General features: G+C 42.5%; 1 protein-coding gene across 5 annotated transcripts; it reads left to right on the forward strand.

Moving 5' to 3' along the window:
* The first annotated feature begins 58 nt into the window (after positions 1-58).
* NDUFS1 (NADH:ubiquinone oxidoreductase core subunit S1) lies at positions 59-19795 on the forward strand. Of its 5 annotated transcripts, none has more exons than XM_083401514.1 (19): positions 59-355; positions 3764-3845; positions 5054-5145; positions 6117-6224; positions 7610-7686; positions 8011-8092; positions 8185-8315; positions 9192-9377; positions 10011-10145; positions 10614-10728; positions 11260-11405; positions 12174-12302; positions 13067-13196; positions 14129-14289; positions 14853-15007; positions 16985-17160; positions 18550-18684; positions 18814-18886; positions 19454-19795. In XM_083401514.1, the coding sequence occupies exons 2-19, from the start codon at positions 3782-3784 to the stop codon at positions 19543-19545; spliced, it is 2187 nt and encodes a 728-aa protein (XP_083257640.1). In that variant the 5' UTR covers positions 59-355; positions 3764-3781; the 3' UTR covers positions 19546-19795. The 5 variants fall into 5 exon arrangements, with proteins under 5 accessions (XP_083257640.1, XP_083257638.1, XP_083257641.1 ...); XM_083401512.1 differs by having other exon boundaries at positions 151-355; positions 9192-9381; positions 10015-10145; XM_083401515.1 differs by having other exon boundaries at positions 151-355; positions 18814-18913; positions 19281-19795.
* The last annotated feature ends 1441 nt before the right edge of the window (positions 19796-21236 follow it).

Here is a 21236-nt window from a genome sequence, read left to right on the forward strand (position 1 = left end):
CTACGCTAGGAGGAGGCGGGTCATCGCTCACGTCAATCAAGGAGGGAAATCGACGGTTGGTTCGCCTCGTTTGTTTTCAATTGACGGCGGAACTTGCGTGCGGGCCACGGGACGTCGGCGGCGTCCTCGCCGAATGTTGCCGAGCGCGTCGCGGAAATCGCCGACGGCCCTCCGCCATCTTGAGTGCTGAGGAGGCCGCTTCTGAGGAGGCGTCCTGGGTCGTTAAGGCCGGACCGGGTTTCCGCCCGCCCCCCACGCCGGGCCGAAGAGGAGGAGGTAACGGGAAGAAGGTCGCGGCGCGGCGGGCAAAAGGGCCTCCGCGGTGCTTTCCGTCCCGTTTCCCGGAGGCGCGTAGGTAGGCCGCTGTCCGCTTCGCCTTCGCGGCGCCCTTGAGCGGGTCGTAGGGCTGCCGGCGCCCCCGCGGCCGAGACTCCCCTTGCCGGCTTCCTCCCTCGTCGCGTCGCCCCGTGCCGTAATAAAAGACGGCCCCTCTCTTCCCCACGCCGGGTTCCCTACTGCACTGGAGACGAGCAGGTGTCCCGTCGCCCTCAGGGGCGCCCAAAGGTCACCTTTCGTGAGCTGGCAGAGGGTGCGGAGAGGGAGGGGGCCGTAAGCAGGAGCCGGGCATCGCGATGCAGCGGCAGAAATAAGCCAATGCCCAGGTGGCGCAGCTGGTGAGGGCGCCTGGCTGCTTCACCAGGCAGGTGGCTGGTTCGAGCAGTGGGTTGGGCTAGATGACTCCTGGGGACCCCTTTCAACTCTGTTGTTGTTTAGTCGTTTAGTCGTGTCCGACTCTTCGTGACCCCATGGACCAGAGCACTCCAGGCACTCCTGTCTTCCACTGCCTCCCACAGTTTGGTCAAACTCATGCTGGTAGATTCAAGAACAGTATCCAACCATCTCGTCCTCTGTCGTCCCCTTCTCCTTGTGCCCTCAATCTTTCCCAACATCAGGGTCTTTTCCAGGGAGTCTTCTCTTCTCATGAGGTGGCCAAAGTATTGGAGCCTCAGCTTCACGATCTGTCCTTCCAGTGAGCACTCAGAGCTGATTTCCTTCAGAATGGATCGGTTTGATCTTCTTGCGGTCCATGGGACTTTCAAGAGTCTCCTCCAGCACCATAATTCAAAACATCAATTCTTTGGCGATCAGCCTTCTTTATGGTCCAGCTCTCACTTCCATACATCACTACTGGGAAAACCATAGCTTTAACTATACGGACCTTTGTTGGCAAGGTGATGTCTCTGCCTTTTAAGATGCTGTCTAGGTTTGTCATTGCTTTTTCCCCAAGAAGCAGACGTCTTTTAATTTCGTGGCTGCTGTCACCATCTGCAGTGATCATGGAGCCCAAGAAAATAAAATCTCTCACTGCCTCCATTTCTTCCCCTTCTGTTTGCCAGAAGGTGATGGGACCAGTGGCCATGATCTTAGTTTTTTTGATGTTGAGCTTCAGACCATATTATGCGCTCTTCTTTCACCCTCATTAAAAGGTTCTTTAATTCCTCCTCACTTTCTGCTATCAAGGCTGTGTTATCTGCATATCTGAGGTTGTTGATATTTCTTCCGGCAATCTTCCCATCCCACCCATTCAACTTTCCAATCGATTTTCATGCATAACATGGAAAAAAGGACAAGAAAGGGAAAGGGCCAGATAACACCAAGCCGTGGCTAATGGCACAGAGGAGAGAATCGGGATTCAATAAGGCATTTACAGATTGGAGAACTGGGCCTGAACTAAAAAAAGGTTCTGGCCTTAAGAAGGAATAACCAGATGCAGCAGTATAAGAATTTGGGGGCGGAGGGGGCGGGCAGCTGACTTGCCAGTAGTACATTTGAAAAGTCTCTTGTGGGGGTCTTGGTGGACCGCAAAATTAACTTGAGTCAACAGTGTGATGTAGCAGCAAAAATAAAGGGATGCTGTTGTAGGCTGCATCTGCATAAGCAGAGTGTGTTGGGTTGAATAAACGACAGACGAGTAGTGGGTGTCATCTGGGAGGCATCTCAAAGCCGGAGGCTAAGAGTGTCCCTTTTATTGTATATTTGGGTCCATTGCACCATATGTGCTGGGTGCTGATTGGATGCACGTGGACAACGTGGGCAACGTTCAAGCGTCGCACATATTACATACATAGTGTGTAGGGATACATACAACATACACATCAATAGATACAGAGAGAGAGAGCACAAGAACATGACAACCTAAGATAACAACCTAAGATAGATAGGGATGTCTTACGCAGGGATTATAAGAGTGCACTTAACATTCTTCTAGTCTGTGGTAATAAACATGGGAAGTTTATAGTTAGATTAGAGGGTCATGACATCAGCCAAGCTAAGGATCTATCTGTACCAGCGTACCATGCCAGGGTTGAACAGGCAAGGCACAAAGTGTGTGAGCTTTTGCCTACGCAGCGCCTCTGAGATATGCAGCAAGGGAACAGACAGACACACGCAAAAGGGGGGGGGGAAATAATCCCTTTCTAGGCATACACAGGGATCCAGAAAACCCACTCTACAAGAGTGTTCCGATCAAGGGAAGTCATAGCATTACTCTTTTCTCCCTTGGTCAGACCACACCAGGAGTACTGTGTCTAGTTCTGGGCACCACAGTTTAAGAAAAATTTAGTCACGCTGGAATGTGTGCAGAGGAGGGCTCTCAAGGTTATGAAGGTCTGGAAACCAAGCCTTATGAGGGAACAATTGAAGGAGTTGGGTCTGTTTAGGCTGGGAAAGAGGTGACAGAGGAGATACAATAGCCATCTTATCTAAAGGGCTGTCACATGAGGAAGCAATAAGCTTGTTTTCGGCTTCCGCAGAGGGTAGGACCCAAACCAATGGCTTCAGGCTTTAGCTGAGATTTCTGCATTCTGCATTGCAAGAGTAGATGACCCTTGGGATCCCTTCCAACTCTAAATCTCTATGAAAAGAGGCCCACCAAACCCACCTGTTTACAAGAACAGCAGCAGGTTCACAATGTGATCCTAGCCCTGCTTGCTTGCTTATGTTGCAATTTTATATGCTTTCCCAGCCTGTTTCCCCTTATGAAGACAGTATAAGAGCATTGCAGGGCATCACTTGACAGCAGTACTACATGTATAGACAGCACAGCTACAAGCTACCTCCCTTTTTTATGTAACAGATTTAGTGGCAATGTTTATAGAACTATTTGAGACTCAAAATCTACCTCCTTAGGATTTTTGCCATTTACTCTGGAGTAATTGTCACCATATTCTGCCCTGGGGGAGTGTCCACAGTAATTCTAGCATCTTTCTTATGATCCTTCTCTGTGTTAGTGTGCAGATTTAGGGACTGAGTGCAAAGGAGCTCCTGCACTTTTAAGAGCTGTGAAGAAGTCTCTTCAATAGGTGCGGCGACAACCTACACACAGTGTATACTGTGTGAAACGTTTATGTACTCTGTTTACCTTTCACATTTTTTTAAATTTTGTAAAAGCTGTAAGCCGGGGTGGGGAACCTTAGGCCCAGAGGCTGAAGGCCGGGAAACCTTCAGGTCCAGAGCATGTTCCCTTCTTCAGACCTTCCTTACAATGCATGGAGGACAGTAGGAATGTGACAGCAATGTGGGAGTGAACACCTGAATGGGACTTATGTAATTCTTGCATGTGTGACCATATCTGCAAGTGTTCATATGCTTGGGTGTCAGAAATGTTGGGTTATAAATTTAAACTATTTTTCATTCATTTTAAATTTAACAAGCTCTTGTTTGAACCTTGTTTTAAACTTTAATTTTAATGTCTTATCGCCAGCACCTTATTTCCAGCACCATGTTGCGACTCCCTGCTGTCCACAAGGCCTTAGCTGGTGCCACTCAGATTACTAAAGGATGTGGTAAGTTGCCTTTATATCCAGTCCATTTATATAGTAACTCTTTCCAGTTTTTGTTGTAATTTCCATTATAGACTCAGTAATTCACAGATAATTCAGATGTCTGAAGTTTAATTATGGACTTAGAATCAAGACAAATTTCATTTTGGGGAAGGAGAATCCATTCTGTTTAATTTGTAAGGCTTTTTTGAAGTCTTAACGAAGTTCATACAAACTTGCTGGCTTTTTACTGAATTCTAAAAAAAATTGTCTGCACTGTACTGTATTTTTTTTTTTTAAAGATTTCTATCAAAGTCATTTACAGAAGTAAAGGCTATAATGAATTGTCATAAAAATAACACACCAACAGGAATCCTTTTCTAAAAAATACCTGAAATTTAAAAAAGTATGTCATGTTTTTAGACACACCTCCTTTTAGAGAAAATGCTTCATTTTAATGCTTGGAAGCAGCTTCTTGCTGTATATGAATGTAATGCATCCCCCACATCCCCCTGGCAAGGAAGGAATCAAGTTTGTTTTGGATTGACTGCAATTTAGCATATCAGTCAGACCCTAAACTGTGACTAATCTTAACAATGGTTGGTTCAAATAAGCAGGCTTTAAAAAGTATGAATTGATGTTGGCATATTACAACTAACCATTAAGATTAATCCAATTTGTCCAGGTTGAGATTATATGGCAAGCTCCAGTTAATCCTAAAAGGAAATAAAAACGGAACTCTCATCACAGTGGGGGAGCGCAGAAACCTAGGACCTGCTGTGGCTCATTCTTGTAATGGTAAATTATGGCCTGAACAATCCGTGGTATAAAACACACTGTGCAGATAATGCCATCCTAGGGAATTAAATGTTTTTCCCTCTATTTTTGTAAGGTCAGTTTGATAGGTTAAAATTAATAAAATATTATATTCCAGCACCTAAATGACTGACAACTTAAATTCATATTATGCTTTGGGGTTTTTGGCCGGACAGGCTCCTCTCAACTCTCACATGATCAGCATGTGTGCTGAAAGGGGGCGGGGCAGGAGGGGAGGGATGGGATTTGCGTGTGCAACAACAGAACTCCTTGTGTAAGCGGGGATTCCCCTGTATGAGCTTGTGTGCCCTGTTTATCCTTTCAGCAAGTTACTAGTGAATGAATCCAAAATACTTAATCTGACTTCTGAGCAATAAATGACCACATTTTCCATATTTTATTCTTTTGTCTTTCAGTGCGTGCAACGGCAACAGCAGCCAGCAACCTGATAGAGGTTTTTGTTGATGGGAATTCTGTATTAGTACCTCCGGGAACCACAGTACTTCAGGTCGAATAAATTTGTATACACTGTCTCTTTCTATTCACATTCTGTTCACATCCCCTCCAGTACCTGCTGTAATATCTCTTTAAAGCACATTGGACCTTGCTTCTCATGGCTCCATTCCTTTATAGCATTGCAAACCAACTGCAAAGAAAAATAAGTACAGTGGTACCTCAGTTTTCGAACGTCTCTGTTGATGAACATTTCGGTTTTCAAATGCCTCGGAAGTCGAACATGCCACATGGCTTCCGTATTGAGTTTTCAGTTTTCGAACGTTTCAGAACTTGAATGGATTACGTTCAAAAACAGAGGTACCACTGTACTTGGATAAAAATAATAGCTTTTCTTTATAAATGAGAATCTAATAGTGCTTTCCTAACATATCTACAGTGGTGCCTCGCAAGACGAAAAGAATCCGTTCCGCGAGTCTTTTCGTCTTGCGGTTTTTTCGTCTTGCGAAGCAAGCCAATTAGCGGATTAGCGCTATTAGCGCTATTGACAGTTTAAGGGCTAAAAACGGCTTTTTAAGGCTTAAGGGATTAGCATTTTTGCTGCTAAAATGCTTTTAGCAGCTTAGTGCTTCAGAAAAAGGGGTTTTGGAGCGAAAAAAACCCTCAAAAATTTTCGTCAATTTTTGTCTTGCGAAGCAAGCCCGTAGGGAAATTCGTCTTGCGAAGCACCTCTGCAAACGGAAAACCCTTTCGTCTTGCGGGTTTTCCGTCTTGCGAGGCATTCGTCTTGCGGGGCACCACTGTACTTGGAAGTAAGACCTGTTGTGTTTTAATTGTAACCTGCCTTGGGACCTTAAGGTTAAGGGAAGGGTAATAATAATGATAATTAATAATGAGTTCAATGGGACCTTCTCCTAGGTAAATGCTTATAGACTTGCAGCCTGAGTCATATTTGTATGGAACATGCTAAAAAGTTCCTAACATGTACATTGACACTTTTTCTCTTTTGTTTTGTCTTTTCTGTAGGCCTGTGAAAAGGTTGGAATGCAGATCCCTCGATTTTGCTATCATGACAGATTGTCAGTGGCTGGAAATTGTAGGATGTGTCTCGTGGAGATAGAGAAAGCTCCCAAGGTTGCTAATACTTTTATCTTTCATAAATTGTTGTGTTCTAGAAGTGTAAAGAGCCAACAGGACAGTTAAGGACAAGTGTAAAGCGCTTAGCAGAACAGCTAATGACAACCTTGCTGGCATCTAAATTACAAGTTGCAATATGCCCACTGCTAGCAGTTGCTTTTTGACATTATTGTGAATGTTGTGTTCACCTACATAAAGCTGTTGGCATAGTGTGTTTGTGCACATGCACCACACCCCATAGTCAAATTTGACTGGACTTAACCATCCAGGGGTCCTTTACCATTTTACACACATTTATTTTCATATTTGTAGACATCCTATCAAACACATTGATGATAGCGGAGCATCAGCTTTGGGTTTCCATTGAGAAAACAGGGGTGTTAAGCTGTTGGCAGTTAGGGCATTCAGTAACATATAGCGCTGGCATGCGCACATGTGCTTTTACCCACTGCAGGGTGGCAACATGCTGAATCCAACCCAACCAAACAATGTAATTCCTATACTGTGACTTATGCCATTTTTCCAGAGCTTGAGAACCCTATAGGATTGCAGCTCTACCTACCTTGTGTGTCATGTCTGGTGCCTGAGAATTTAATCTCTCAGCACTCAGTGATGGAAAAATACAGGCAGGCAGCTGGACTAGAACATTTAAGATTAATATGTTCTTTACTGTCTCTTGAAAGCCTTTCCTTGTTCCGGCAGTCCATGTGATCGGCAAAAACATCTAAATATTTCTATGGTATATGTTCATAAATGCTTGCAGTGTTCACATGTCCAGCCCTTGGAGAAGGGATAGCTGTTTTCCTGCAAATGTCAGTCAGATGTTTCTGGGGAAGACCAGAAAGAGAGCATGAAAGATAGCTCAGTCAGTAGAGCATCAGACTCTTAATGTCAGTGTTGTGGGTTTGAGCCCCACGTTGGGCAAAAGATTCTTGCATTGCAGGGGACTGCACTAAATGGCCCTCATGGTGTCTTCCAGCTCTCTTCCAATTCTATGATTCCATGATAAGGCAATTGTCATCGCGTGCTGTTAGCCTCCACCTTCCCCCATAACTGTTATTCAGTAGTAAATTGCATCTTAAAATGGAGGGTCCATGGAATCATAATGGCTGTTAGCTTCTGATAAATCCTACTGTCCATGAATTGGATCAGATTTTAAAGCCCTCTAAGCTGCTGGCCGTGACTACATTAATTTATGTATTACGTGAATGTTACTTCCTTTTTTTTGTTTTGATTTTAAGCCTTGGTTTTGATTTTTATCAATAAGTTTATTATGAAACTAAGGCAAACAGTTGAGGCATTTAATTGATAATACCCTGCCACTATGTGAGCATCCATGTATACAAATTTGTTATTGATGTAGCTTTCTTATGCATTTGTAGCCAGTAGCTGCTTGTGCCATGCCAGTAATGAAGGGTTGGAACATTCTGACAAATTCTGAGAAGTCTAGGAAAGCAAGGTAAGCTCCATCCAATTGTGTGCAAATTGCAATGTATGCTGCTCAGAACTGAGATCAGTGTGACTTGTTGCCAAGTAAGTGTGCAGCAGGGTGCATCTTTAGTCTTCAACATTACAACAATAAGCTGGGCATGTGTGTTTTTTTAAGACTCGTTTTTAACAGAAATGTTAATGCTTGAACACACTTTCAAAGGAGGACATAATTATTAATAGCATGCTGTATTACAATAAATGAATTCATGTATTACTAGTCTATAAAGTGGTTTTTAGCATACATTAAATGCTAAATATATATGGTGGTTTCTCTTTTACTGACCTCCAACAGGGAAGGCGTAATGGAGTTCTTGTTGGCAAACCATCCACTGGACTGCCCCATCTGTGATCAGGGAGGCGAATGTGACCTTCAGGTATAGCGTCTTGGATTTTTAAAATGGCCTTTGGGGTAAAACTTTGCTTCTCAGTCACATATGTTCATTTATTTGGGTTTATTTGTCTTTAGGACCAGTCAATGATGTTTGGCAGTGATAGGAGCAGATTCCTGGAAGGCAAACGTGCAGTGGAAGACAAGAACCTCGGCCCACTAGTGAAAACGATCATGACCCGGTGCATACAATGTACTCGATGCATTAGGTAACTGCTACCCTGTTTTGTACACCAACAGCGTGTATGCATAGTTATCTTGTTATTAGGGACATTCATCAGCCCGTTGCTTGTGTTCAGTTGCTTATGAAAGATAATTCTTCAGTTCTGTTCCACTGCTGAATTCTCTCTGGAAGCACCAAAGGAGTCCACACATTTTTCACATGAGCAGCTGACTATTTCATAATGTAAAATCAGGTGGGCACAAACAAGGATCTGGAATAAAAATGCACTCGTGTGAAAATCTGTCATTTTAGCTTTGTGTCGGGTCACTTGTTAGAAATAGGATACCTGGCTGCTGTAACGAAGTACGCTATGGAGTGCTCCCTGTTTGGATTCCAGGCACTTCATTCCCTCTTCTCTACCCCACTCCCACAGTGTTCTGTTTTATCTCCCAGTAGTCAGTTACCCACTTGGCATGCTCAGTCTTCATTGGGTTGTTGTAGAGGAACAGGAGTTTTGCAACAAAATGCCTGAACTGTTTCTGGAAGCACCACAAGCCTAAGATAAATTAATGTAGAGAGATTTTAATGTGGTACAGTGACTTACACTTAACGGAAACTTATTAGACTTCATAGTTCCTTTTAAGTTTTACTTTCCCTGAACCTGTGAGTTGAGGCAGGTCAGATAGCTAGGTGTGGGTGGTTCTTGCATTATAATAAACACTTTATAGGGGCTAGAGCTGCAGAAAATTACTTGTACATGTGAGGCTAGAAATGCTTTTCATTCATCTGAACAATTGCTAGTTCAGAAGTGCTCAGTTATAAATCCTTCTTTTTGATTGTTTCTTTAAAAGAATTTTTTTCTTGCAAAGACAAACTGACATTTCATGTATTGTTGTGTTTTGTTTTTGCTTTCATTTGTCAGGTTTGCAAGTGAGATTGCAGGAGTTGATGACCTAGGAACCACAGGAAGAGGAAATGAGATGCAAGTTGGCACTTATATTGAGAAAATGTTCATGTCAGAGTTATCCGGCAATGTGATTGATATCTGCCCAGTAGGTGCCCTTACCTCCAAGCCGTATGCTTTTACATCTCGACCCTGGGAGACAAGGCATGTGTCTTTACTGGCACTTGAAGTGTCACTTTAAATATAATTCTTTTATTGTGCTATATGCTAAGTGTCAAATATTCAGATTAATTGAGACATGGGAATGTAGCTTTTTCCCATGGCTTCTGGACTGTATTTGTAACCTTGAACCTTTTGAAGGTCATAAGAATCCTAATAATACAAAAGCTAATATAAATAAAATTTATCATGGTTCAGGAATGTATCCATAGAGCACATTCAGTGGTGGTGTGTTGACCTGGGAGCATTTCCACCAATTTTGGAAAATTGTGGTCTCTGTCAGAACCATGTAGCTTCTGCTTCATGTCAGATGGTGGCACCAGCAACAGTGCTCTGTTACTCCAGTTCAGCCATTCTTGAAGCAAAATTGCTTGCCACAGGGAACCAGGCAGTGGGCCATGCCTGCCTGCCCTGTGGAACATCCACCCATCAGATGTCAAAGAGATAAATAATTATACGACCTTTCGTAGATGTCTGAAGGCAGCCCTGTATCACGACACTTAATGCCTGAATGTTCTGTTGTGTTGCTTCTGTACATGCTGTTTAGTGCGAGGTCTGTTTTCCAGATAACAGCATCCTGAAGTTTTGCAATTGAAGGACTCTGTTCTTTTCGCTTAGGAAGACAGAATCCATTGATGTTCTTGATGCAGTAGGGAGTAACATTGTGGTAAGCACTCGAACTGGAGAAGTGATGAGGATTCTGCCAAGACTACATGAAGATATCAATGAGGAATGGATATCCGATAAAACAAGGTATGCTTTAACATGTATGTAAAACATGATATTCTCAGAAGAGCATTTTAGCACACAATTATACAGTTACAACACTTTCTTCATTCCATGTTCGAAGATTTAGGAACAGTTCAAGAATTACTTGCAAATGGATGTTGATCATCTTCTGTTGCAGCACAAAAAAAAAAAATCACTGCTATCTGCTCTGGAAATTTTTGGGGCTTAGCTGTGCACATTCTTCAATAGGATTATGCCTAATATGTTTGTATTTTTCTAATTTTGAAATTGTAGATTTTTAAAACTTTCTTTGGCCATTTCCACTTAAGAAGGTCTGGTTATGAACAAAACACTCAAGTATATGTGCCACAGAAAATGACAAAGTAATTCAAACTTTCTGAAAAGGTGGTATGCCGATAGATCTCAGTTAATGAAGTAGCTGCTGATAGCTGGGTTGCTCCTTCAGCATCATTATCTTGATCTTCACTCCAGATTTGCTTATGATGGTTTGAAACGTCAGCGTCTTATTGAGCCAATGATAAAGAATGAAGAAGGGCTGTTCACTTACGTGTCTTGGGAAGAGGCCTTGAGCCGTGTGGCAGGAGTGGTAAGAAAATATTGTTTCTTACAGTGTACTCTTGACCATAGCTGAGGTGCTCGACCGACTGCTTTCACAGTAGTACTGAACCTAATGAAATCATTACTAATGACTACACTGCAATCAGTAACTAAAGTTCATATAATTTGGGGGAGTGAAATTTGAACTTAAGTCATGCTTTCTTCACTTTAGAATTCGGGGGTTAATTGCATTACACATCTTGTAATTTTAAGGTGTAGCTCAGGAACTTGTTTTGCATTGTGGACTCTGAAGAGCCATATTATATCTTGAATGCCATCTTTACATATCAGGATAGCTTTGCTTCCTCCTCTGCAATCTTGTGAATATTTAAAAGAATAAGCAATGTGTCCCACCTGCATTTTGGGGGGGGGGGGTAGAGGAAATTGGCTTACCGTTCTCTATTTTTCTAGTTGTTGAAGATGAAAGCTTTTCCACTTTTTTTTTTTACAAAACATACCAAATTTGCTGCTAAAATTTTAATATAATATCTCATATCATCTTCTGTTTCCTCATTTGCAGCTTCAGGGGAGCCAAGGTAATGATATAGCTGCAATTGCGGGAGGACTTGTGGATGCCGAAGCACTTGTATCTCTTAAAGACTTGCTGAATAGAGTAAACTCTGACAACTTGTGTACTGAAGAGGTCTTCCCTACTGCAGGAGCTGGGTAAGTTAATGCTAAGGGCTGTACTGCTACTGGACTAAAAGCCTCAGGGACAGCCCAAGTCATTTTCTGCTTGAGACTAGGACAAGATAGAGCCCAATATCATGTTCAGAAGCTGATTGGACAGGCAGCTCAATCTTTATTTGACATTGATAAGGCTGTGTCTTTTTGAGGGCAGCAGGCTAGCTTAGAGGGTACTGGCTGGGCTGTCCTCCTTGCTGCCACTGCCCAGCCTTTGCCATCTAAGGGGAGTGCCTCATTCTGCTTAATGGTAGGGCTGGCCCTGAAAAGCATATCCTCAGATAATAATAATAATAATAATAATAATAATAATAATAATAATACTTATTAAATAAATTGTTTATACCTTACCCATCTGGATGGGTTTCCCCAGCCACTCAGGGTGGCTCCCAACAGAATTAAAAGCACAATAAAACATCAAACATTAAAAACTTCCATAAACAGGGCTGCCTGTGAGTTGTCAATTTTGACATATCAGAACTGTATATATTAAGAGGACCACGTAAGTTTTAGTAGAGGCAGGTATAAAGTAAGCATAGAGCCATTTTCACAGAAGAAAGTGAAAATGCTCATATCACCCTATTAGTTTATTTTAATGCACAGTGGAATCCAGGACCAGGATTTGGATTTATTATTTTGAGATCTAGTATTTTTTACGAAATAAAAGTATTCTTAACAGAGGTATTTCAGAGTCCTTCCCATTGGAATACCCCAGTCATATTTTCCTTTTTTGTGTGTATTCTGTTACAGAACAGACCTGCGATCTAATTACTTGCTTAATACCAAGATTGCAGGAGTGGAAGAGGCAGATGTCTTGCTCCTGGTTGGTACCAATCCACGCTTTGAGGCACCTCTCTTCAACGCCAGAATCCGAAAGAGGTTTGTAGCTTCGTGAAAGTAGCAGGTGTTAAATGACTTGCTCCATGCAAATGAGAAACTGCATCTTGAAAGTGGAATATTGGGTCCTGCTACGTATGAACTTAAACTGGGAACTATTTAATTTGGACAATGTCTTGATGGCTATATTATATCACTTGCTGTGCATTGTGCTAATGCAACATACACATTAAGGGACTGTGACTGTTGTGGTTATTGTACTAAGAAAAAGGAGTACTTTCAGAATAAAAAAAATGCAAGGGCTCCAAAACTGCATTTCATAAGATCATAGATCTTCAACTCATTAAGCAGTTGATGCAATCTCCTTGCTAGAGTTGTCTTCATGCTGCCTAGCAACCTGTCCCTGAAAATCTGGGAAATAGCACAACATTCTCTGATGCAATGGAGAAAGTCAATTGAATACATTTAAGGTGTTGCATCTGTTTTATGTCTTAAAAATTAGGGCTCCTACTCAGTGCTTTTTTCTAGAAAGATAGGTACCAGTACTCACCATGAAGTTGTTACAGCAAGGGCCACACTTTTTAACAACAACAACAAAAAAGGTGCCAGTACTGCGTACCCTTGAGAACCCCCTGAAAAAAAGCACTGCTGATACCTGTCTTTGGGTGCAGCACATCTGTTAAGTTTCAGCAGCTTCTGTACAAGGAACTCTTGCAAGAATATATTGTGCAAAAATAAAATGACCATGCACTGATTTCTCTGCACATTATAAAACCTTAATAGCATTTTTCGTGCTCCGTTTTCAGCTGGCTACACAATGAACTTAAAGTGGCTCTTGTGGGCAGCCAAGTTGACTTGACTTACACATATGATCACCTGGGAGATTCCCCACAGATACTCCTGGACATTGCTTCAGAAAAACACCCATTCAGCAAGGTACCTTTAAAAAAATGCAGTGCTTTGGAGTGGTAGATTATAATCAAGGTATTAAATTTTGTAAAATGGTGGTGATATTTAGTACTCACGTATGGGTTCATGTTTAGTATGCTTTTGAGAGCAGCCTGGTAGAAGGCACTCCACACCATAGAGGCCACTTACCGTATTTTTCGCTTTATAGGACGCACTTTTCCCCCTCCAAAAATTAAGGGGAAATGTCTGTGCGTCCTATGGAGCGAATGCAGGCTCCTTGGCTTCAGCGATAGCAACGTGAAGCCTCCGAAGCGCAGAGGGAGCGCTCCCTCTGCGCTCCAGAGGCTTTGTATTGCTTTCACTGAAGCCTGAAGAGCGAGAGGGGTCAGTGTGCACCAACCCCTCTCGCTCTCCAGGCTTCAGGGATAGCTGCCTGAAGCCTTCGGAGCACAGTGCGAGTTCCCGCTGTGCTCCGCAGCCTTCGGGTTCCTTTCGCTGAAGCCACGAGAGCAAGACTCTCCTGGCTTCAGCAGAGATGGAGAGCTGCGCAGCGCCCCTTCAGCCAAGCGGGAGGAGAAATGGAAGGGGCTCTCTTTCTCCTGCCGCTTCGCTGAAGGGGCGCTGAGCAGAGAGGGGGAGAATTTCCCTCCCCTTGTTCTCCCCCTCTAAAACAAGGTGCGTCCTATGGTCCAGTGCGTCCTATAGAGCGAAAAATACGGTATTCCTCCAATGGAAATAAAGGACCCAGGACCACCCCCAAGCTTGGATACCTTTGGGGGAGCATGACCCCCCAACTAAAACAGATTCCACCTCGTTCATCCAGATAGGGGAACTGCCTACTAACAGCGCATTTGCAAATGATGCCACATATTTGTTTTTAAAAGCTGTAGTTGGCCTTTCCGTTCAGTATGTTAGCTCTGCTGAGGTTAACATTCTGCTCTCTTGCAACTTCCACACAGGTCCTGAACCAGGCTAAAAAGCCAATGGTCGTGGTTGGCAGTGCGGCACTTCAGCGTGGTGATGGGGCAGCCATTCATGCGGCCATTTCCACCATTGCACAAAATGCAAGTACAAAAAGTGGAGCTGATCCCAGCTGGAAAGTCATGAACATTCTTCATAGGTTTGCTCAACATGTCTTTGTCTCTTTTTTATTGTCTTGTATGGTGAGGTTTAAAGGCTTCCTAGGGCAAAGCTGTTGGCTTCATTCATCTGGCTCAAGTGTAAGATATTTACTGGGAAACAAGTGTCGCAAAAGGGTTGCTTGTTTGTAGAACCTAGCATTTTGTCAACTTATTCTATAAAGGGGGTATTGTCCAGTAATGGGATTAGCAGGACATGCTCTTATGCATTCAGAGCCAAATAGAAACTTATTTCAAAATTGAGCATGGAACACTAACTCCAGGTAAAAGCTCATTTTTGTGTGTGTGTACAGTATACATACATGTCCCAAATTAGCCTCCCCCCCCCCAATTTCTCAGCGATTGTGTGTTTTCATGCATTGTTACACTTTAGAAAGTGCTTCAAATAATTGGGCTTTGTCCTGGTAACTTTCAGCATGTTTTATAGCTGTGGATCTGAATGAATAACTTAGGATTTATACCTCCTGGATATTTTAGAAATTACTCGGATTTTGAGAGAGGAATTTTAGATAATCGGGTGAAATTGTAATCTCTCCCTCCACAGGGTTGCAAGCCAAGTGGCTGCCCTTGACCTAGGCTACAAGCCAGGAGTGGATGCGATCCGGAAGAACCCTCCTAAAGTGTTGTACCTTTTAGGGGCTGATGCAGGCTGTGTGACTCGGCAAGATTTGCCTCAGAATTGCTTTATAATTTATCAGGGTAAGTAGCACCATTTGATCACAAATTAAGGGAGGAATTTAATGTTGCTCTATTTGGATCATTTCCTCATCACAAGCATTTCTGCTTTCCTGGTAAAATTATCTCCCCTCTCTGCCCCCGCCACTACCGTGAGGGTTCTCCTGACCTCTCAAGCCAATTTGGTGGTGGTGGGGAGAGTCCTTTTTCACTAGCAGGACTCCTTGTGCTGGCTCCCACTCATCCAACTATTTAGTTGAATCCATCCCTAAGAAATGAAGAATTGGAGTAAGCTACCTAAAGCAATGCGCACATGTGTTTGAGTCTGAAGTATGTTTCAGGTGAATGGCTTAACTCCCAGTTGTACCTGTGCTTATTACAGATGTTTCTACCTGTTGTTTGAAATGTTTGCCTTTACATATACCTATTGCCTCAGGCTCAATATACCAGGCATCAAATAAGTGCGTAGAAAATAAGCATCATTTCCGCAGCCCTCTGCCTTTCCCAAAAACTTGTTTGAGAGATTTTTGTTTTATGTTAAAGCTGTACATTTTCTGTTCTGTTTCCTGATTTGAAGGCCAGAAGTAGCTGTTAAGTAGAAGTATACTTTGGCACAGAAGAAATGGAAAGTGTTGAATGCTGATTTGTGTTTTAAGGGGACTTTATCCCTAATAAACTAAACCTAATGTCAGTGTTTGCGCTGTGCCCTCTATGATGACTAGAGTGGGTGGCTTGTGTTTGAGAGCCAGATTACTTCTTAAATTGGGAGAACTAAGTTATTTTAAGCAACATAGAAACTTGTTGTAACCAGGAAAGAATCCTTACATGAATCCTATCAGCTAGCACAGTTAATTTGTCTAAACGGGTAGAATTCTTTATAGTTGCTTAAAATGTAAGTTACCTTGAACAAATTAGTGAAGAGCTATTTAACCTGGAAGAAATGGTCTGATAATCCCAGCAGGTAAAATGATAAGCCTTTGATAATGGGGGAATTCTTGAGGGAATATGTATAGGCTTTTACAATGTCCTGGCTAAGACATATAAACCATGAACCAAAGCTGAATCAAAAGTGTGCAGTTTGTAACCCAAAGATAGAAAGAGCTAAAAGAATACAAGATTAATAAGAGTACAAAATAAAAAGAGTACTTAGCAGTGCATGGTGTAAAGTTAGGATACAGTGGTGCCTCGCAAGCCGAAATTAATTCGTTCCGCAAGTCTCTTCGTCTAGCGGTTTTTTCGTCTTGCGAAGCAACCCTATTAGCGGATTAGCGCTATTAGCGGTTTAGCGGCTATTAAAGGCTTAAGGGATTAGCGGATTAGCTGCTAAAAGGCTATTAGCAGCTTAGCGCCTTAGAAAAAGGGGGGGGGGAGCGCGAAAAAACCCCTCAAGAATCGCAAGACATTTTCGTCTTGCGAAGCAAGCCCATAGAGAAATTCGTCCTGCGAAGCACCTCTGAAAACGGAAAACCCTTTCGTCTAGCGGGTTTTCCGTCTTGCGAGGCATTCGTCTTGCGGGGCACCACTGTACATGATGATATTGGAAGTATATCTGTTGGCACTTGGGAAGTTTCTGGTACCACAACTGAGAAAATTAAAACTGAGAACTTCATTTTGAAAACAGGCACAGTATGGCTTTAATATATAAATACATACAAAGTATTAAAAGGCATTCTGTCTCTATAAGGTGATGTCAGCAAGCATATCGCTTGAAAATAGTAGTTTGTATAACAATTTCTTCAAAGCTGTAGCTAGAGATAAAAACAGGATATCCAAGCACAATACCGAAAAAGCAAACTTCAGCCAGTCAAAAGTAGAACTGAAGGAGACTAATCAAGCCAAGACAGCAGAAAAGAGAAATTAGCGAAGTTCTTGGAGTGCAATTTTCACCTAACTATCTAAATGTAATCTAGACTTTTATAGATACAGAAATTTAAACATATAGTACAGTCACACTGTGACGTTTCCCATTGCTACTGACACTTTTACTGGATTCCATTTCAGGGCACCATGGTGACGTAGGCGCTCCTATGGCGGATGTTATTCTTCCAGGAGCAGCTTATACAGAAAAGGCTGCAACATACGTGAACACTGAAGGTAGAGCTCAGCAAACCAGAGTAGCCGTAACACCACCTGGCATGGCAAGAGAAGACTGGAGAATAATTAGAGCAATCTCTGAGGTACTGCAAGTGTAGCAGAAATGGAGCTTTCCAGTAACAGTCTTTTTTTTTATTATTATACTGCATTTATATACCGGCTTGGTTCTCATGTCATGTCACTACACATTTTAAAACAAGCTGTGGTTGAATATGAACAAGCAGTATGCTGGTTGTCAGGGAACTGCCATCGGAGCGGGAGGCGGAGAGGAGGCTCCAGGACGATGGTGGAGAGGGTCCCAGTAGGGAGAGAGGTAGCCCATCCGCTGGGGAAGGAAATCAGCGTAACACCAGTGGAGAAGGGGGGCAGATGGGGGAATCGGACAGGTGGCTCCAGGACTCTTCGCAGGAGACCAGCGGATAGGGCACGAGTACTCCGTTGCCCACACCCACTTTGCAAAGGGGGAGGAGACTGGGCGTCAAACAGCTTCTATGCTGGAAGAGGTTTAAGAAACGCCCACTGACGGATTCTGCCAGCGACTGAGGCAGCCACGGAACTTGAGGCTGTCCAGACAGAAAGGGTTCAACCAGGCAACCTAGCCAGGAGTAACGGCAACTTACGCACGAGCAACCCCTAGAACCATTACACTGGTATATGTTGCTAAGAGGTTCTCGATTGATTCCTCTCCCGCTCCTGCTGGGAAACAAGTTAGTCTAACTTGTTGTGATGCCAGAACCCAGGCTTGTGTTTTCTCTCTCCCCAAGCAACCAGAGACCAATAACCAAGATTGCTCTTAGCTTAATGCTTCTGGCTGTTTTGAGGAACACAATCATGCCTTTGTTCAGACGTCATGACAAACCAAACTCTGGCATGAGCACTCTGGCCTGGACATCCTTATATTGATTTGCGAGCTCCACTGGACTGCAGTCTTCCGAAATGAATTGCTATGAAGTGCAAATATTAGAAATAGACCATTTATGTGAAATATCTGGCAAGTCCTGCTAAAAGTGTGTGTGGACTGACTTATTTGCATGCTTGACTATCTGGAGAAGGATGGTAACAGATTGTTGATTTTGCTCAGTGGTTTGAATCAGTTAAGACACACCAAATTCTAACAAACCTGGGTGCGATGCTAGGCATAAACAAATTTGCCAACCATTTCGCTTTCTCTTGTACTTGAGCCAATCAGAAATTCTACTTTCTAAATGGTTGCCCTATTTACCCTAATAATTACGGATTGTATCCGATCTTAGTCCTACATAAGGTAGACACATTGAACTTAATGGATGTGACTAACTGAGGTCCATTGATTTCAAGGGGGCATCCTACTCTGAATAACTAAGTTGGATACAATCCTGTACCTTTCAAGATGTATCCTTTTAAGCATGTTCACTGCAAAGGTAGTGTGTTTTCCAACAAGGAACAAATCTGAACCCAGTCTTGAGGTTCTTCCTCCCACTTTTCTCTTTCAGATAGCTGGCATGACCCTCCCATATGACACACTTGATCAAGTGAGGAGCAGATTAGAAGAAGTATCTCCTAACTTGGTCAGATATGATGATGTGGAGGAAGCAAACTACTTTAGCCAAGCAAATGAGCTGTCAAAGGTATGGGGTTCCACATTTATACAGCGATAGCAAAATAAGTGTGTCTTGTGTCCTGCTGAAAAAGGTACCGCAGGGCAAGTGAGAACAGTTATTTTCATAAAGATGACTGCTTATTCTTTTTCAATGCAGGCAGTTAATCAGAAACTTCTTGGTGATCCTCTTGTTCCACCGCAGCTCACAGTTAAAGACTTCTATATGACAGGTAACAGCAGTACATGATCTCAATAATGTGTATGTAATGGATACATAGGGACGCGGGTGGCGCTGTGGGTAAAACCTCAGTGCCTAGGACTTGCCGATCGTATGGTCGGCGGTTCGAATCCCCGCGGTGGGGTGAGCTCCCATCGTTCGGTCCCAGCCCCTGCCCACCTAGCAGTTCGAAAGCACCCCTAAGTGCAAGTAGATAAATAGGTACCGCTTTATAGCGAGAAGGTAAACGGCGTTTTTGTGTGCTGCGCTGGTGCTGGCTCGCCAGAGCAGCTTTGTCACGCTGGCCACGTGACCCGGAAGTGTCTTTGGACAGCGCTGGCTCTCAGCCTCTTAAACGAGATGAGCGCGTAACCCTAGAGTCGGATACGACTGGCCCGTACGGGCAGGGGTACCTTTACTTTTACCTTTAATGGATACATAATATTTCCCATTTCTTCAGTTGAGAGGCATACCAATTTTGTTTCTGTGTAAAATACTTTAATTGCAGATACCATGTTCAGTGAACGACACTTGTAAGTCTTAAAACTTCTAGAGGTAATAGACATGTTTTTCTTTGCAGATCCCATTAGTAGAGCATCACAGACGATGGCTAAATGTGTTAAAGCTGTTACCGAAGGGGCCAAGGCTATTGAAGAACCCTCCATCTGCTAAGGAAATCCTTGAGTTACCAGTGTCGGATCAGGCATTCTTATGACTTTTTTCCAAAAATAATAATTTTGTGGTGGTCTATTTAGGTTTCCACTTTCTTTATGAATGCGGGTGAAAGTTTATTTAAAGCCAGCTGTCCAGTGTTCATTTGCTAATTATGTTCAGCACAGCTTAAATGTATTTAGACATACATATTATGTATACTGATTGTGTACAAACATGATGTAAAATTAAAGCAGTTTTACATATGTAATACTATTTCTCTGCACTGTGTTTCTCCAGTAAGTTAAATATAAAATTAGCTCAAAGTACAGAGACAGAGGTGAAATCTAACACTTGCAATGTGAAACAATGTAGCAAGCATCTTAACTTTTTTTTTTAAAAGAAACGTTTAGTTAATGTGACATTGGCGGGTTTGTACAACTAACTCACCAACAGGTTAAAGATTCCTTTAGAAGTACTCACCGCTCCTTTCCAGTCCTATTTCATTTAGAATTTACAGTTTGGGTACGTCTTAAAACTTTTGAAAATAAGGAAAAGTGATGTAAGAGTTTTGTTTTACAATGGCTCAGAGCTGTATTATTTTAAAAAGTACAGCAGAACAAGAGATGGCTTTTAACAGTGCAGCACAATCTTAATTCTATCCTAATATCCCTCAACAAGCATGGTAGCCTTTACCTAGTAGTTTGGACTTGTTCCATCTAAGCAAAAATAAGACTTACACATTAAATAGCTTACTCCTAAGGCACAACGGGAATGTGGCAAATCTAATATCTACTGTGGGTACTGCAGAAACGTATTTAAAATGCAAAATGCCACTTATTTTAAATGGTCAGTTTTAGCCAACTTCAGCTTGCACAGGCATCTGTAGACTCGCTCTCTGGTTTAGCATTACATGTGAGCCAGACCGTAACCTGTCTGATTTTTGAATTACTGTTTTGAATAAGAGAGGCTGGGGTCCATAAGTGTCCTGAGTTATGTGCAGTCTAGGGGGTGGCACATCCCCAAGCATACCATTTTAACACGTTCTTGGGAACAATTTTTTTTGGGGGGGGGGGGTTGTAAGGTGGAAAATAGTGATGCACAAATCAATGTCTAGTTGTAGTTGTTACTAGAAGTTCTCACTACCAGCTGGTAGTGGTTCTTATTTGCACCAAAACATACACTTAATTTTAGCACTATTTGTTGATCAACCATCCAGCATAAGAACTGACATGCCAAAGAACTGTGGTTTAAAGTAGCTTTCTCATAAAAGTTGCTGTACTGGTGACTACTTTCTCAAAAATCCCTGGGAACAACTAGAGGAAGAAACAGCAAGCTCTTAGATAATTTGAATGCTAAATATTAACATCGTAATATTATGAAATTATGTACTACTCGTTGACAATAATCTGAATGCTATTTAGGATTAAAAGTGCCAGCCCACAAGTTTAATTATTTCTTAGACTGGCCCTAATGTGACAGTTTAATTTTTGCAGTTACTAGTACAAGCCCAATAAACTGCAGAAATATATATGAGTATGGATAAATGCCAGCCCAAAATTTCCCTCCCTGCTGCCTTTGCCCCATTTTCTCTCACCCAATGCCAGCACTGTTGCTTGTGGCCACACAGCAAAAGTACTGCCTTGGAAGGACCCTCCCCCATTTTTTAAAAAAAATCATGTGCTTACAGACCTATTAAAGCATGTCTGTTT

Source organism: Podarcis tiliguerta (assembly GCF_965153285.1).
Source record: "Podarcis tiliguerta genome assembly, chromosome: 1".
Classification (NCBI taxonomy): domain Eukaryota; kingdom Metazoa; phylum Chordata; class Lepidosauria; order Squamata; family Lacertidae; genus Podarcis; species Podarcis tiliguerta.